Genomic DNA, 16223 nt, shown 5'->3' with positions numbered 1-16223 from the left:
AATTTAACCCAAACCGTACAATGATAGACCTCGTTTTGCTCTGTAAACAGGGGTGGGATAGAGTGGACCTCGCTTCGTATGGATGGTTCTCTCTGGACAGCATTTATTCTCCACGCAAAGCGAGATCCACCCCACCCTACCTCACCCCTGCTTACAGGGCAAAACGAGGTCTATTATTGTACGATTCGGGTTTTCAACTTTCCACGCGAACCGAGGGTCACCCCTACTGCCGCAGGGGGAGGGCGGTAGCCCCTCCATGTGTACTATTTATACATATGGGTGCGTTCGGTGAGGGTCACCCCTACTGCCGCAGGGGGAGGGCGGTAGCCCCTCCATGTGTACTATTTATACATATGGGTGCGTTCGGTTTGGACGCTCACGCGCTGTAAGCGCTTATGAGCGTTACTCACGTCGTTCGGTTTGGCGTTGTAAGCGCTTACGGATCGACTAATGACGTCATCGTTTACGTCATAACTTCTGCTGACAAACGCTTATTTCTGCAAGGTAGGGCAGTGTGAGCGTGATCAAGCGTAAGCGCTTACGTTCATTTCCGAACGCATTGTTAGCGAATTGCATATCAACAAACATGTCGTCGAATCGAATTATAGACGGAAAAATTATAACAATATTCCAATTTCCAGCATTTAACGCAGTGGCTTTTCCTACATTGAATTTCTCACGAATGAATCTGTACATAATTTAAATATTAAGCAAGGAAAAGTTATATGCATACACAAATATAAATTAAAAATTGAATAAACAAAATATAGGCTCTCCTGAATAAATCAAATAAAGGGAAGTGAGAGAGGCAATCAGAGCCACGCGCGGTAATTAATGCGCAATTAAAATAAGTCAATAATAAAATATATTAGTTAATACAAATTCGGACGTTTCGACACATTTTGTGTCATCTTCAGCGTAAAAATGAAAATAATACATGAAAATTTCAGACAATAAATTACAGTCAATCGCGATAAAATAAGTCAATCAGTAGAAAAGCGCAGTCAAATCAATAAAATAAAATTCATGCGAATGTTTGATAGTCTGTCAGGATATGCAAATGCTCCGAATCGATCGCACCTTCGACGTTTACTCTCAGGTTGGAAGACCAGACCAGATAGAAAGGAGAGATTTGATTGTCCTTTCTAAACCGTGAATCGGAGTCGCAATATGTTAAAAAACGCAATGTATCAGTATTAAAATTACAATCACGAATTCTTACTTACGGACCATTACAGACCAGTAAGTCGCAGTGTTAAAATAATGTATCTGTCGCTCTGGCATGCCGTGAGTGAGTGAAGCGGGTAGAAATCGGAAGGTTAACATAATAAAAGCAGTGTATGCATGAGTTAATGGTGGGGATAAATATTCACAACAAATAACTCTAAATTTTTGATAACCTATTAATAACGTTCAAATACATATATCCGGTAAACCTTCCGTGTCCGTCTGCAAATTCAGTCCATTTTCCTGTCTTTTTATGCACAGCATCTCAGAAATTAATAAGCGTTTATAAAAATACGATTTATTATCTAGAATTTCCACATTATCCCAATCAAATCTATGATTTAATGCTAATCTATGATCTGTTATAACAGAATGATTAAATGTATTCCAATTTATATATGGTTTTGGTGTTCCTTAATTCTTGTTTGTAATTGTCTGCTCGTTTGGCCTACATAAGATGCGTCGCAATCATTACAGTTAATTTTGTATACTACGTTACATTGTTTAGAACGTGGGAGACTATTCTTATGAGCTTTTATGAAGGTTCGCATTTTGTTTAAGCTATTATACGATAATCGGGGTTCAAAGGGGGCAGTGCATGCGTACCACACGGCGCCGCTTCCAGCTAGCACCGCATAGCCTCTCCTGCTCAATACCGACTCTCACCTCCAAGCAGGCGTTTTTCGCTGGTGAACCCCGGAAGCCTGAGCAACCGCAACGGAGATCGGGTACCAACCCCGGTGGAAGTTGCGGTCAGGACTAACGAGAGCGGGAAAAATGGCCCTCCGAAAAGGGGGTTGGGCGTGGGGCCAACAACCCCACCCCGGAAAAACTCACCGTTACGAAGCCTCAAGGAGCACCTCGGACAGTGGATCAGAACTCGGACCGATCTAAGCGGAGACGACAGACGACATGGCAGACGAAACAAGGATATGATTTTAGGAACATGGAATACTCGTAGCCTCTATAGAACAGGAGCACTCGAGGCGCTCTGTCAGGAGACGATGAGGTACAGAATCGACGTGCTGGCTGTTCAAGAGACCCGATGGACTGGCGAGGGGGTATACGATACGAGAACGCATACGATTCTGCACAGTGGAAACAAGGACCGACATGAACACGGAGTTGCATTCCTGGTAGACCGGAGATTTAAAGACAGAATCCTGAACTTCACAGCGATAAACGAAAGAGTATGCGTGATAAGGCTGAAAACAAAGTTTTTCAATTTGTCCATCATCAACGCACACGCGGAAACGGAGGAAAAGGACGAAGTCACCAAGGACAACTTCTACAGCGGACTGGAACAAGCCTTCGATACAATACCGTCAAATGACATCAAAATGGTAATAGGCGATCTCAACGCAAAAATTGGAAAGGAACTAACAATCGAGACATCGTGGGACTGCATAGCCTGCATGAGGAATCAAACGACAATGGCCTACGCGTCATAGACCTCGCGACCGCCAAGAACATGGTAGTGAAATCAACCCAGCTTCCGAGAAAAAACATCCACAAGTGGACATGGGAATCTCCGGACGGAGATCATCACAACCAAATTGATCACTTACTGATAGAGAGAAGAAATGCCTCAAGCATTACCAATGTAAGAACCTGCAGGGAAGCTGACTGTGACTCGGACCACTACTTAGTACGTGTGTGCTACAGGTGCCGCATAAGCAGAAGAGGAACGGAGGGAAGAGTGGAAAGCACTAAAATAAACACAGGACGCCTAAAGGACCCGGAGACAAAACACCAATACCAGCAAGTACTGGCGGAAAAAATCCATCAGCACGCAGACGAAACGGAGCCTCACACAACAATGAAAACGGACTGGGATAGGCTGAAGAGGGCGATAACAACGTCAGCCGAAACGAGTCTAGGCGAGAGGCCACGAGAGAGGCGGAACGAATGGTTTGATCGGGAATGCGAGGAGAGTATCCGGAAAAAAAATAAGGACAGGCAAACATGCATGGAAAGACCAACAAGAGCGAAGAGGGACGCCTACAAACAGTCTAGAAAGGAAGCCAATAAATTGATAAGGAAAAAGAAGAGGGAACACTTAAACAACTACATTGCCGGAATAGAGGAGGATTTCAGAAGCAAGAACTGCAGGCGGGCATACAGAAGCATAAACACATTCAAAAAGGGATTTGTACCAAGAACCACACTGTACAGAGACGGGAGTGGCAACATCATGGGAGACAGCGAGAGGATAAAAAGAACATGGAAGGACTTTTTTCAAGAATTGTTAAACCCGCACGGGAGCAATGGAGACGAACCGCCAGAGGAGGGACTAAGAGGACAAGAACCCCAGATAGAGTCGCCGTCACTAGCAGAGGTAGAAGAAGCGATAAAGAAGCTCAAGAACAACAGGGCGCCCGGAGCCGACAATATCCCAGCGGAACTACTGAAATACGGGAGGGATAGTCTAGCCACAGCAGCCCACCAACTAATAGGCAAGATATGGGACACCGAGCAAATCCCAGAGGAGTGGCAACTCAGTATAATATGCCCCATACACAAAAAGGGTGACAAACTTCTTTGTAAAAACTATAGAGGGATATCACTTCTTTGCACAATGTACAAGGTACTAACAACAATCATAAAGACCAGATTAGAACAGTATGCCGAAGACATCATAGGGGAGTATCAAGCGGGCTTCAGGCCCAACCGATCAACTACAGACCAGCTATTTACGGTGCGTCACGCACAGAAGAAATGCTGGGAATACAATGTAGAACTGCTCGAACTATTCGTAGACTTTAAACAGGCATACGACAGTATTGATCGCAACATGCTCTATAAAATACTCCTTGACTTCGGCATCCCCCCGAAATTGGTGCGACTCATCAGGATGACAATGCTCAACACACGATGCAAAGTGAAAATAAACCAAGAACTGACAGATGCCTTCGAAGTGGCACGGGGACTAAAGCAGGGCGACGGACTGGCACCAACTCTCTTCAACCTGGTCCTGGAATACGTAATACGGAGAACAATAGTCGACACAAACGCGACCATAATGAGTAAATCGAGGCAAATCGTGGGATACGCGGATGACCTGAATGTGATGGGGAGATCGATGTCGGACGTCGAGGAGGCGTTCAACTCGATGGAATCTGCCGCGAGAAGCGTCGGCCTGAAAATCAACGAGGACAAAACCAAGCTAATGAGGCTAAGCAGAAACCCCAGAAAAAGACTAGGCCAAAGCGTCACGATCGGCACACACAAATTTGAAACAGTGGATGAGTTTGTATACCTGGGTTCCAATCTAAACAAGAACAACAACGAGATAGTGGAAATAATGAGAAGGGTCACGGCGGCAAACAGAATGTATTTTACATTATGGCCGCTCTTCAGGTCCAGAAGTATCCACCGGAAAACAAAAATAAGAATGTACAAAACAATACTCCGTACGGTGGTAACGTATGGATGTGAATCGTGGAGCATTACAAACAAATCCGCAGACACGCTGGACCGCTTCGAGAGGAAAATACTCCGCAGGATCTTTGGGCCGGTAAGAGAGGAAGAAGTACGGAAAGCGCGGTATAACCATGAGCTATACCAACTCTATGGGGAAATCAAGCTCTCAGCATATGTAAGAATACAACGACTGCAATGGGCGGGACACGTGCAACGCATGCCACCAGCCAGAGTCCCCAAGAAAATACTAGAGGGAAAACCGGTAGGAAGAAGATGCGTGGGCAAGCCACGTCTGAGATGGGAGGATAGCGTTGGAAGAGACTCCGACGCACTCCTAGGGATTAAGAACTGGAGGAGAGCAGCGGGGAGCCAAGATAGCTGGAAGAGACGACTTGTGGAGGTCAAGGCTCGACTTGAGCTGTAGCGCCATTGATGATGATGATGATGATTATACGATAATCTCACTTTCAGATCCCTTGTTATGTTCTTAAATTGTTCTGTTTAAAAAATTTAGAGTTATTCGTTGTGAATTTTTATCCCCACCATTAAGACCCTGTTTCACAAGTGTCGGTTAACTTAAAAAAAAAAAAGATAAAGAATTTTACTTTATATACCCCAAGGGGCCTTAAAGGGCGTTTTTGAAGGGACGTACCCAACCCTAACCTCTAATTCATCCTACTACCTTACTGTTTCCTATTTTCCTACTTTGGACCAACGGTTTAACGTCTCTTCCGAAAGACGGAGCCCAGTTTTCTCCGCATCTGCACGGAGGGGCGCGGTTTTTTCGGAAAAAACTTTTCCATGATTCATGGCTCTAGTGGACTCGAACCTGGTTCCTCAGATTACGAGTCTGGCGCTCTACCACTAGACCACACCGCCGCCCAAGTGTCGGTTAACTTTTAATCTTAGATTAACTCACTCTTCGCCTCCTTCTAACGTCCCCCTTAGAAAAAGACGAAGAGTGAGTTAATCTAAGATTAAAAGTTAACCGACACTTGTGAAACTGGTCCTAACACATGTATACACCGCTTTTATTATGTTAACCTTCCAATTTCTACCAACGCTTCACTCACTCACGACATGTCAGAGCGACAGGTACATTTTAACACTGCGACTTATTGGTCTGTAATGCTCCGTAAGTAAGATATTGTGATTGTAATGTTAATACTGATACATTGCGTTTTTAACATATTGCGACTCCGATTTACGGTTTAGAAAGGACAATCGAATCTCTCCTTTCTACCTGGTCTTCCAACGTGAGAGTAAACGTCGAAGATGCGATCGATTCGGAGCATTTGCATATTGGCATATCCTGACAGACTACCAAACATTCGTATGCATTTTTTTTTATTGATTTGACTGCGCTTTTCTACTGATTGACTCATTTTATCGCGATTGACTGTAATTTATCGTCTAAAATTTTCATGTATTATTTTTATTTTTACGCTCTGAAGATGACACAAAAAAGTGTCGAAACGTCCGAATTTGTATTAACGATAATATATATATTGCTCGGGGGGGTGTCAATCGCCCCGGATTTGCGATTGGTTAATGAGATTTCGTGGTTCGAAGGACCAGAGGGGCAATCCCCTCACAATTTTAATTAGGCGAATAAAGCGAGATAGCAAACAAAAAAGCGACTCACCGTGTCGTTGCCCGATGTTCTCGTGGTAGCCTCGTGGCGTCCGGTCCTCCCTGTGGTGATGGAGAGCGGAAGGCGTGCAGCAGGCTAGGATGTGCAGGCACTCACGTGCCGCAGCAGGCAGGCAGGCAAAACGTGCAATACGGGCAAGCAGGCGATATAGCAGGCACATGTGCAAGAGGCAAGCACGCAAGGCCCGAGATTACTGAGACGACTTGTCGAGCTCCGAAAGTGCGAGTTCACTCGATCAACTCCGAACAGTGCGAGAACAAAACGTGTGTGTTGTCGAGTCCACGTTTGAACGGCGAATCCTCTCACAGTACTCCTCGGCTCACGCACCTGCGAATTGCGGCCGGAGCGAGTACTCATCGTTCCAAATAATTGCGGGCCGCCCGTGGGCGGCCAGCACGAGTCGGGTGAGTCGCGCGAGGGTTGCTATCTATCGCGATCCGCCAACGTCTCGCGCGAGTCTTGAATTACGAATTTGTACGTTAATTATACGCGCAACTTATCGGCTAATATGTAAAACAGATAATGATGACGCGAACATCTAATATATACGCCAAACATATATTTTATTATTAACTTATTTTGATTGCGCATTAATTACCGCGCGTGGATCTGATTGCCTCTCTTACTTCCCTTTATTTGATTTAAAAATTGAAACAACAATGTGTAATAATAATATTAATAACATACCAATATGAATCTGGGGTGGCCATTTTCCATATAGCGATAAATAATTGTTTTTCAGGTGATATTGTTTTACGTCCTGATTTTGATCTTAGTAATTTAGGTTTTAAAATTTGTAGAATAAAATTAAATCTTGCTCGCTTTATTCTAAAAAAGGGTTTATTTTAAAAATTAAATATTCTTTCTCATCGAATAATAATTTCACAGGCACATAAAAAAAAATGAACGCGTAGTCGCCACGCGCGTTAGAAGTGAAACTTCTGAAGGCAAGGCTTTGCCATAACTTTTCTGAAATTAATACAAAAACAATGCAACGGAATTAATCACTCCAAGCCGCCCGCAACTCGAAAATATAGTGTTACACGCAGTTTTCATTATATCCGTCTCGCCAGTGCCGTACGCCTGATCGAATTTTCGTGACGCGTCTTCGAGTCGCAAAATCGAATTTACTTATTTAATTTCAGAAAAGTTATGGCAAAGCCTTGCCTTCAGAAGTTTCACTTCTAACGCGCGTGGCGACCACGCGTTCATTTTGTTTTTTTGTGTGCCTGTGTAATTTTAATAATGTTATTATTTGCGCAAATATAACACACAATAACCTATCGTCTGCCATTTTGACGTGCTCATAGTCGCTTACATTGCCAAAACGAACGACATTTCTTACTATTGTGTAAGTGCTCAGATACCAAATCGAACGATTGAAAACAGCGCTTATAAGCGTGAGCGCTTACAGCGCGTGAGCGTCCAAACCGAACGCACCCTATGACGTTGCGGCCCGCCGCATCGTGGCAGCGCCCCGCCGGCGCCGCCGTCACAAGGCGCGAAATTTCGCGCCCAGGGACGAGCCAGAGAGGCGACGACGAGATCTCCAGGAGCCGAATATTCATATCGTTTCCGCAATTTAATTCTTTATTTTATTTTTATGTAATTTTAATACGCGCGGCGCGTCACCCACACCGCGGCGAATTTTCGAGGGAGTACCGGTAACGCAAGGGTCCGGGAGGACCAAGGACCGAGGAGGGGTAGCGAGAGTGGAAATTATTGAGATTGCGGTCGGCGAGAGCAACGTGGCAGGCGTGCGGCGCGTAAGGCAGCAATAAACGAGGCCGCCGATAGCGGGGCCCCAGGCGCCTGGAAAAAACCCGGCCTCAGCAATTTGCCTCCACGGAATACCGGCCCGCGGGGTGGCTGGCCACCGCCCCGAGATCAAACCGGAGGCACACCGGCAAGAACGAAGCCCAGTCCGTTGCCCAGAGATAAATTAAAGGAGTCGCTACGCCGCCGAGGGACCGTTGCGCGCCCCCAAGGATCCCCTTGCGACGATCCTGCCTTGAGATATCGCGCGAGCTTGCAAGCTCGCTCCCGATTGGTCGGCGCGCCTCTAAAGGAGGGGGTGCCACATCGATTCCGCAATCGAGCGGATTTAGCGAGACACTCTCTGGACCTCTATTCTGTAACTCTAACGACAGTGTCGGTATCGTTATGTCGTCGTTGCGCAGCTTTTTTTCCATATAGTATACCTGCGCAACGACAACGTAACGATACCGACACTGTCGTTACGAGTTACAGAATAGGGGTCCTGGTCTCTGGTCGTCCGTCGGCGAGTCCGAACGCGTAAAGTAAGATCCGCGATAGCCGGCCGAATCTGGAATTAGTCTTGAGTACCACGATTGTTGGCACGAGCAGGAGCTCCAGGAGAAGGCGTTACACCGGTGAGGTTGCCCGCAGGTAGTACCGAAATGTAAAGCCACGACGCCGCCCTCCGGTGCGCGCTTGAGAAAACGCTTGTAATACCGCGACGCGTACGGTTCCTTGAGACCGAGTGTAAAATTGCGATCGACAGCGAGAGCGAAGGGCCTCGGGATGGTATCGTGGCCGCGGAATCGTGATAAGGACGTGATAGCGAGCCTCTGGAGATCAAGGTAGGCGCGTTAACCATGACTTCGAGATCGCAAATACGCCATTTCTCGCGACCTTCCCCTGGTAACCATTCCTTTGCAATTCTGCTGTAAACTGCACGAAAAGTCGTGCACTAACTTTCGGGCAGATCATGCGTTTTCTATTTCCAACTTTGACTATTTTTCTGTTGACAGAAACTTGCTCTCGTCGTAGTGCAACAGAATTGTGGAAGATATGTGTATGCATTTACATATAGCAGAATAGTGCAAGAAATGCGGCAGATGCTTGTGCAAATCGCAGTGCAACATAATCGCGCCAGATTTGTAGCAGCGTCTACTGCTACCCATACAGCACAAAATATTTTTAAAATATTTTTTAGAAAGATTAAAATAATTTACAAAAATATTTTTTATATTTATAGCACCGCAGTGGTGTTGGGTAAGTCTTGCGTTGTATTGCTGGCGAAGATTGTCGCGAATGTCATGATTTTGCTTCGCGCTTCGCCGGAGGCCTGCTTATATTAGATCCCAACTCAAATTTACTTGCAAGTTAGTTTTACCATTACGCGCCGCCTAGCGGCATCGTTGCAAACTAGCACATACAGCAAAATTCAACAAGAATTACGGCAGATGCTTGCGTAAAGAAGTAGAGCAGCAGAAATACAAATAATTTTGGCAGAAATAAACAAAACAAGGCAAATGAGAGCTCGTTCGCGACGATGGACGGGCGACAGTAATAAAATATTACAAATTGAATAAAATATATATAATAAAGTAAACGTTTTGGTCCTTGGTTTAGACCCTCCTCAGTACATATAGCTGGTCGAGTTAAATGCAGTGGTCACAAGTAGTCAAAAATGCAGTTTTTCCGCTCTCCGATTATGAGAGTGTGGATCTCGTATCCTCAACGTGACTACTGTTACCTTAATTCCATAAAAAGAAATAAATTAAACAAATATATATAGTCATACCTTAAAAAATGATCACAAGAGTTACCTGACAGTCAAATTGATAAGATATACGACACCATCTCTCCGCGTAATACAATAAGTATTACGCGGCATTTTTGACTACTTGTGACCACTGCATTTCACTCGACCAGCTATATGTACTGAGGAGGGTCCAAATCAAGGACCGAAACGTTTACTTTATTATATATATTTTATTCAATTTGTAATATTTTATTACTGTCGCCCGTCTATCGTCGCGAACGAGCTTTCATTTGCCTTGTTTTTTTTTTATTTATCGTTATTGAGAGCGTTATCTTTGTTATTTTGGCAGAATATACCGTCTGATTTATCAATCAAACATTTTTCGAAATTCGTAACGCCAAAATGGACCGTATGGCCTACATCTCACAGCACGAAGCTATAACAGTTTTACAATCTTCACTTAACTTACCAGTAATTATTTTTATAAATATTTATAACATAAATTAAAAACAACTTTAATAATATTGATGATAATTATTTACACTTTATTTTAAAATATTTATTATAATCTTTTAGATACTTTCATTTTCCGGACATTATAATATTTACAAAATATTCAATGTATATATTTTCAAAATATTTAAATCTTTTTTATAAATATTTAAATCTTTTTTATAAATATTTTATAAATATTTTATAAATATTTTGTGCTCTGGGAGTTTAGCGCGCTCGACTGTTCTTTTTCTGACAGGCAGATGCTGGCACGCTTTTTTCGCATTTCTGTCACTTGGATCTATACGGCAAAAACAACAATTTAAGCGACATTGTACACTTGTGAAATTTTGCTGCAAATATGTTTCAAGAGTCTAGCACACTCGACTGCTCTTTTTCTCACGGGCAGATGCTTGCACGTTTTTTTCACGTTTCTGCCGGTCGGATCTGTACGGCAAAAACAACAATTTAAGTGACATACACTTGTGAAATTTTGCTGCAAATATGTTTCAAGCGTTTAGCACACTCGACTGCTCTTTTTCTCACGGGCAGATGCTTGCACGTTCTTTTCACGTTTCTGCCGGTTGGATCTGTACTCAAAAGATAATTTCACAGTAGCTTCTTACAGCAGACTACTGCAATAGTACAGTAAGTACTCGTTCAATCACAGATATTATGCACTTTTGTCGCAATTCTGGACTGATTTCTTGAGCACTTCTTCGGGACGCATCTGAACTAGCAAACTGGTTACCAGGGTCGCGTTCACGACCGCGCGTTACCCGGTGCGTCGTAATTTGCTCGGTCGGGCCTTAGATTCCGCACGAGATATGAAGTGCGTCAGAATATAATTTGCGTTGGTTTAATTGCGTGAGGTGAGGTTTGAGTGAGGACGCGTAGATTCTCCGCGGTACCGATTGTGCCAGGAGATTACTCGCGTTGGTGTGATTGCGTTCCGATGTTAATGGCGTTACAATATCCCTCGCGTCAGAAGGTTCCTTGCGTGCAAGCATTTGCGTTGAAATAGTGTTCGTGCCGATCGAATCCTTGCGTTGGGATGTCGATTGTGTTGTTAATTTCGGTAGGAAATCGTTTGCGTTAACTGATCAAATAGGTTAGGCTCTTACTCGCGTTAGGATATTCTCTGCGTTTAGGCGCTTCGTGCGTTTAGATATTATTTGCTTTGATTCCGATGGCGTTTCATTATTACTCGCGATAACCCCGTATTTTGCGTTAGTTATAGTATTCTTTATCTTGTCGAATGCCTCGGCGCCTCCTTGTTGCGCCCGGTCAGAGTTGATTGCGGAAATTTCGATAACTTGGCGACGGAATTCCCGTACGGTCTGGATACGGTGTTCACGCGCTTCGAGCGTGACGCACCATTATTTCGCGATATTTCACATTAAATATCACTTCATAGCGACTCTAAAATTTTGCGTTACTCCGATTATTTCAAGTTCGGTCGTCTCTTTGGCCGATATTCCATACTATTGGCGAGCTGAGTTTTCTATTGTTATTATTCGTTGTTCGAGAAAAGCGCCTTCCGCGCGTTTATATTAAATAAAAGTAAGACTCCGTAATTTCTAGCGTCCTTTCTAGCGTTGCTACCATTTCTGTTCATTAAATTCGGACGCCCGTGTCAGCTACTATTTACTTGATTTTTTTTTGTGTTTAACTAAAGCCGAATGGGCATTCATTATTATTTTCTTGAGAGTTACTGCACAATAAATATTACTCTTGATTGTTAGCGGATTGCGTTACTGATTTACGTGTCACCCCGCCGGATATCGCGCCGCCCTTCATCAACCCCGCCCCGCTATTAGGTCGAGCTAGCCGATTCCTCGCACATCCACACATTTCGTCTTGCGTCTCGTTTTGGTTTTTCGCAATTTTGCGGACGCGGATTCACGCGTCTGGCGCCCAACATTAGAATCGTTTTGTGGAGTGCCGGAGGTGCGAGAGAATCACCGAAGAGGCCTATCATCCCGCTCTCCTTTATCCTTTTAATCCGTCACACGCCCCGGACCGCTGCGGGAGTGAAAAAATTGTGACAACACACATATCAGCAAATTACTTCTCTTAGAATTGACGCAAACTGTTAATTATATTTCTCAGTTACATTTATTAATTTTTTTTTTTTTTTTAATAAACAACGAGCGACGGCTAAAACCTTTTGAATGTTGTTCAGGGTCATAATCTTGACAACATATGTCAAGGTCAAGGCCACTGAAGCTGCCTCTTCTAAATAGGAGTTCGACCTTTATTTTTTACGAGTAAATTTTACACACAATAAAATAATTTAGTTGTTGCAGCAAAGTTTATCGCAACAATCTATTGCTATCTATTGTATATTTGATGTGAAAACAAACAAATTTTACTATAATAACTGTTTGATATTACAATAAAATTTGTTTTGCTAGCAAAATAGAAAAATTTTGATGCTTAAATTTGTTTACAGAAACATGTTAATTTGCTGTTAAAACAAACAGTCAAGCAAATGTATTTTACTGTTGCAACAGAATTAACAAAATTAGAGAGAATAGAAAGAAAAAAAAATAAAATTAGTTTGTTACTAGAATAAAGTTATTTCAGTAAAAAAAATTAATTTTTTAAATTAATCTTTCTGCTATCAATATAATAACTATTAACGAAAAGTGCTGCAACAGTTAAACTATATATATATATTAGTAAATTTTTTTCTCCGCGTATGATTATGTTAACTAAATTATATTAATTAACTGCATTTTAATCAGATTGATATCAATCAATCCTCACCACAGTATGTCATACATTCCACAAATATGCTCCACCAGGAAAACGTACAAAGTATCGGTAGCTATCACGACCGAAACACACAAAATGTAATCGAGATATAAGATCAGCAAAAGCGTGTAATAATGCTTTTCCTGATCGAGAACGATAAAATCCGCAAGCTGTGGCAATTTTCTCGGTCTTGTTTCATTCAGGGGTGAGATTATGTCCAATATAGGTCCAGCAAGAGGTAGCGAAGCGAAGCAGAATATAAATCCGCATATGCAAACTAAATAGAAAAAGAGGAATAAATTACATTCCTTTTCTTTTCTTTCTAAATAAGAAGATGCACAAAGCAATTAGATAAATAACTATTTCTAGTAACTATAAATTTACTGAAGCTAGCGATTATATATTTGCGATATATTTATCATATATTTATATCCAAGTTTTTCTTTCATTTTTGCATATATAAGATACATATTTTTAAAATATATGTTTCTTTTTATTGTAATTCATCAAGGATATCAAACTATCTGACGATAATCCTTAAGCGACATTTGCCAGTGAATTCGTACTTGAATACGCCAACGTAAGCTTTCGACTCTTTTCAGCATAAAACATTAAAATTTGCGTTTCTTCATCCGACAGTAGATTGTTCCAGTCGTCCTGCATATGTTGTAGAAGCACCTTAAGCTGAAGCAACGCTTATTTAAAATAAGCCGATCAAATGCGACGATCATGCTTACCATTCCGGAATTGCGTGTTATACTGATGATTCTTGTAATACATATCACTGTGCCAGTTAGAAGTGGCATCAGTTCGAATGTGTTATCCAGATCATCCGCTTGCCTGAGTATATATGCAATCTGGTAATTAATAATGAATTTATGGCGCATTGTAATTATATTTCACAAATACTCGGATTTAAGCGTAAACTCGCGGTAGACGATTGCTTCTGTGACACAGAAAGAGCATGACAATTATTTGAATTAGTATATGTTAAACTTTTAGAACTTGATTTATATTTTCGATCTCTTTAGATTCGTTAACTCTAATATCACTGTTATTCAGCGAATTACCTGCGGCACTAACATTGTCGTAAAGCCAAATATAGCGAACGATCGAGTTAAAAGTTTCATAAAAGGTTTTTGATGCGGCCACAGGCCGGTGAAAGATAGAAAGAACTTGTTAATCTTGAAATACCGCGTGTCAAAGAAATCCATGGCTTTGTGTGTATTATACAGAATAGGAATCCGTAAATATATTCGTCTCGCTAGAGCAGTATCTTTCTCACCCGGTCTCTCTCTCTCTCTCTCTCTCTCTCTTCCTTAACAGCTTCTTTAGTATTCCGTTAAAAGCTCGTTCTATGGGAATATACTTAAAGGTGCGCCGTATGGCATCAATATAAAATACACGCCTTAGCTAGAAAAAACCGTACGAATAAATAGAATTTGTAATAATATCTCTGTATGTTTTAAAGCTTTGAAGATACCTCGTATTATTATTTCATATTCTCGGTGTCACGAAGTGCGCGAAGACGCCGTATCGATTAACGCGTCAAGTGTCTCTGGGTTTTTAAAGAAACAGGACGTGGTAAACATATAAAGATATAAGGTTTAAGTAACATGCCGGTATTCATAGTCAGATCTTATATTTAAGATCGTCTTAAGTTTATCTTTAGATGCTGAACAACTCGTTTTATTGGCTACGGAGTATCAAAAGATAAACTTAAGACGATCTTATATAAGATATAACTATGAATACCGGCCATATTCTTAAAATGAGACATTAACTAACATTTATTATAAGGTTACAAATATCTTTTGCAACAGCAATAATAAACAACTTTATATTTGCAAAAGTTTATCGTTTATGCGCCAAAAATGACACATTATTTCTTAAGACGTTTTTCATATATCCCCAGTTTTATTGAATTTTTAAATCAGGGACCCCTTTTATTGGAAACATGATAGAATATATATCTTCGGCTTTCGCGATTTACGACAAAAAAATTTATTTCTTATGTAGTACATCGGTTAATGTCGCATATGTGCAACTTTTAAATAAAAATGTTGTGCCTCATCCTTGTTAAATTTGAAAAAAATTGTAGGAATAATAGATCGAGCGACAATAACAGAAACAATATATCGTTATGATGATTGCAGGTTGTCAAGAAACGTTTAAAAATGTTTTATTTTTACAGTAAAAGGTAGTTATTTAACCGATCGATAAGGTAGTACATACACATTTCAAAAATGTTTTATAAGCGTTTTTCCGAAACATTTTATAACCGATTTCTAGAAACGTTTCTCATGAGTAAAAATGTCCATTGAAAAAACGTTTGATGGAACGTTTTCTTTTCCGATAAAATAACGTTCAAGAAATTATTATAAAAACGTTTTTTTAATAATAAAAAAATTTTTAAATTCCTATTTTTTACGTCTTTTGAACGTTTATGACGTATTTGAGAATGTTCTAGAAGCTTTATGCATCTATATTATACCATCTATGGCAACTATTCTGTTTGGAAAAAATTCCTGAACTGGTACACAGTGCAATAAGTTAAAATGAAACAAAATATACTTGTCTCACTCTAACTTAGGGAAGATTGGAGCTCGTTGGCACAAGGGGCATATTGGCAATGCGTTCCGTTTATGTATTTATGGAAAGAAACAATGGAAAAGTTATCACAAAAGGTCTGTTTTTTATTGTTGAACTGATTGTGCTAGTTCAGAGTTTATCTTTGTTACTCCACATTGTGACATTGGAAAGAAAAAGATAAACTCTGAACTAGTGCAGCCAGTTAAGCAACAGAAAACAAACCCAAAATATCTCTGTTATGACATAGGTACTTTTCCCAAAGTTTTATTTAAATTAAACAAGTATTACAATAAAAAAAAAAAGAGAAAACTCTGATTCAAAAGGTGGCAAGTAAATTTTCGAGCGTTTTAAAATATCGTATTAATGTTCTTCAGCTTGAGAAGTAAATGTTAGGGATTATTGTCTTTGCCGACCAATCACAATCTCTCTAAGCAAGTCACCAACGCCACAAATTTACAGTTTAACAGTTTGACACCTTGCCCGTCCACGTTCCCCTCTTTTATCTTTTGCGTTTTTACATTCTCTTACATTTGACTGGTTCGACGTTGTATTGTGGCCTTTTCT

At 41.2% G+C, this 16223-nt stretch overlaps 2 protein-coding genes across 2 annotated transcripts; one reads left to right on the top strand and one right to left on the bottom strand.

Annotated features, from left to right (window-relative positions):
- Positions 1-2159: 2159 nt before the first annotated feature.
- Positions 2160-2678, top strand: LOC112463971 (craniofacial development protein 2-like). The gene has a single exon (XM_025030701.1). The coding sequence runs from the start codon at positions 2160-2162 to the stop codon at positions 2676-2678; it is 519 nt and encodes a 172-aa protein (XP_024886469.1).
- Positions 2679-13075: 10397 nt separating this feature from the next.
- Positions 13076-14281, bottom strand: LOC112463970. The gene is made up of 4 exons (XM_025030700.1): positions 14138-14281; positions 13805-13924; positions 13634-13751; positions 13076-13344 (listed from the first exon to the last, which is right to left on the bottom strand). The coding sequence occupies exons 1-4, from the start codon at positions 14279-14281 to the stop codon at positions 13076-13078; spliced, it is 651 nt and encodes a 216-aa protein (XP_024886468.1).
- Positions 14282-16223: the final 1942 nt, after the last annotated feature.

Source organism: Temnothorax curvispinosus, unplaced genomic scaffold, assembly GCF_003070985.1.
Source record: "Temnothorax curvispinosus isolate PA1 unplaced genomic scaffold, ASM307098v1 QBEX01013808.1, whole genome shotgun sequence".
Classification (NCBI taxonomy): domain Eukaryota; kingdom Metazoa; phylum Arthropoda; class Insecta; order Hymenoptera; family Formicidae; genus Temnothorax; species Temnothorax curvispinosus.
This window is presented reverse-complemented; position numbering and strand designations above follow the sequence as displayed.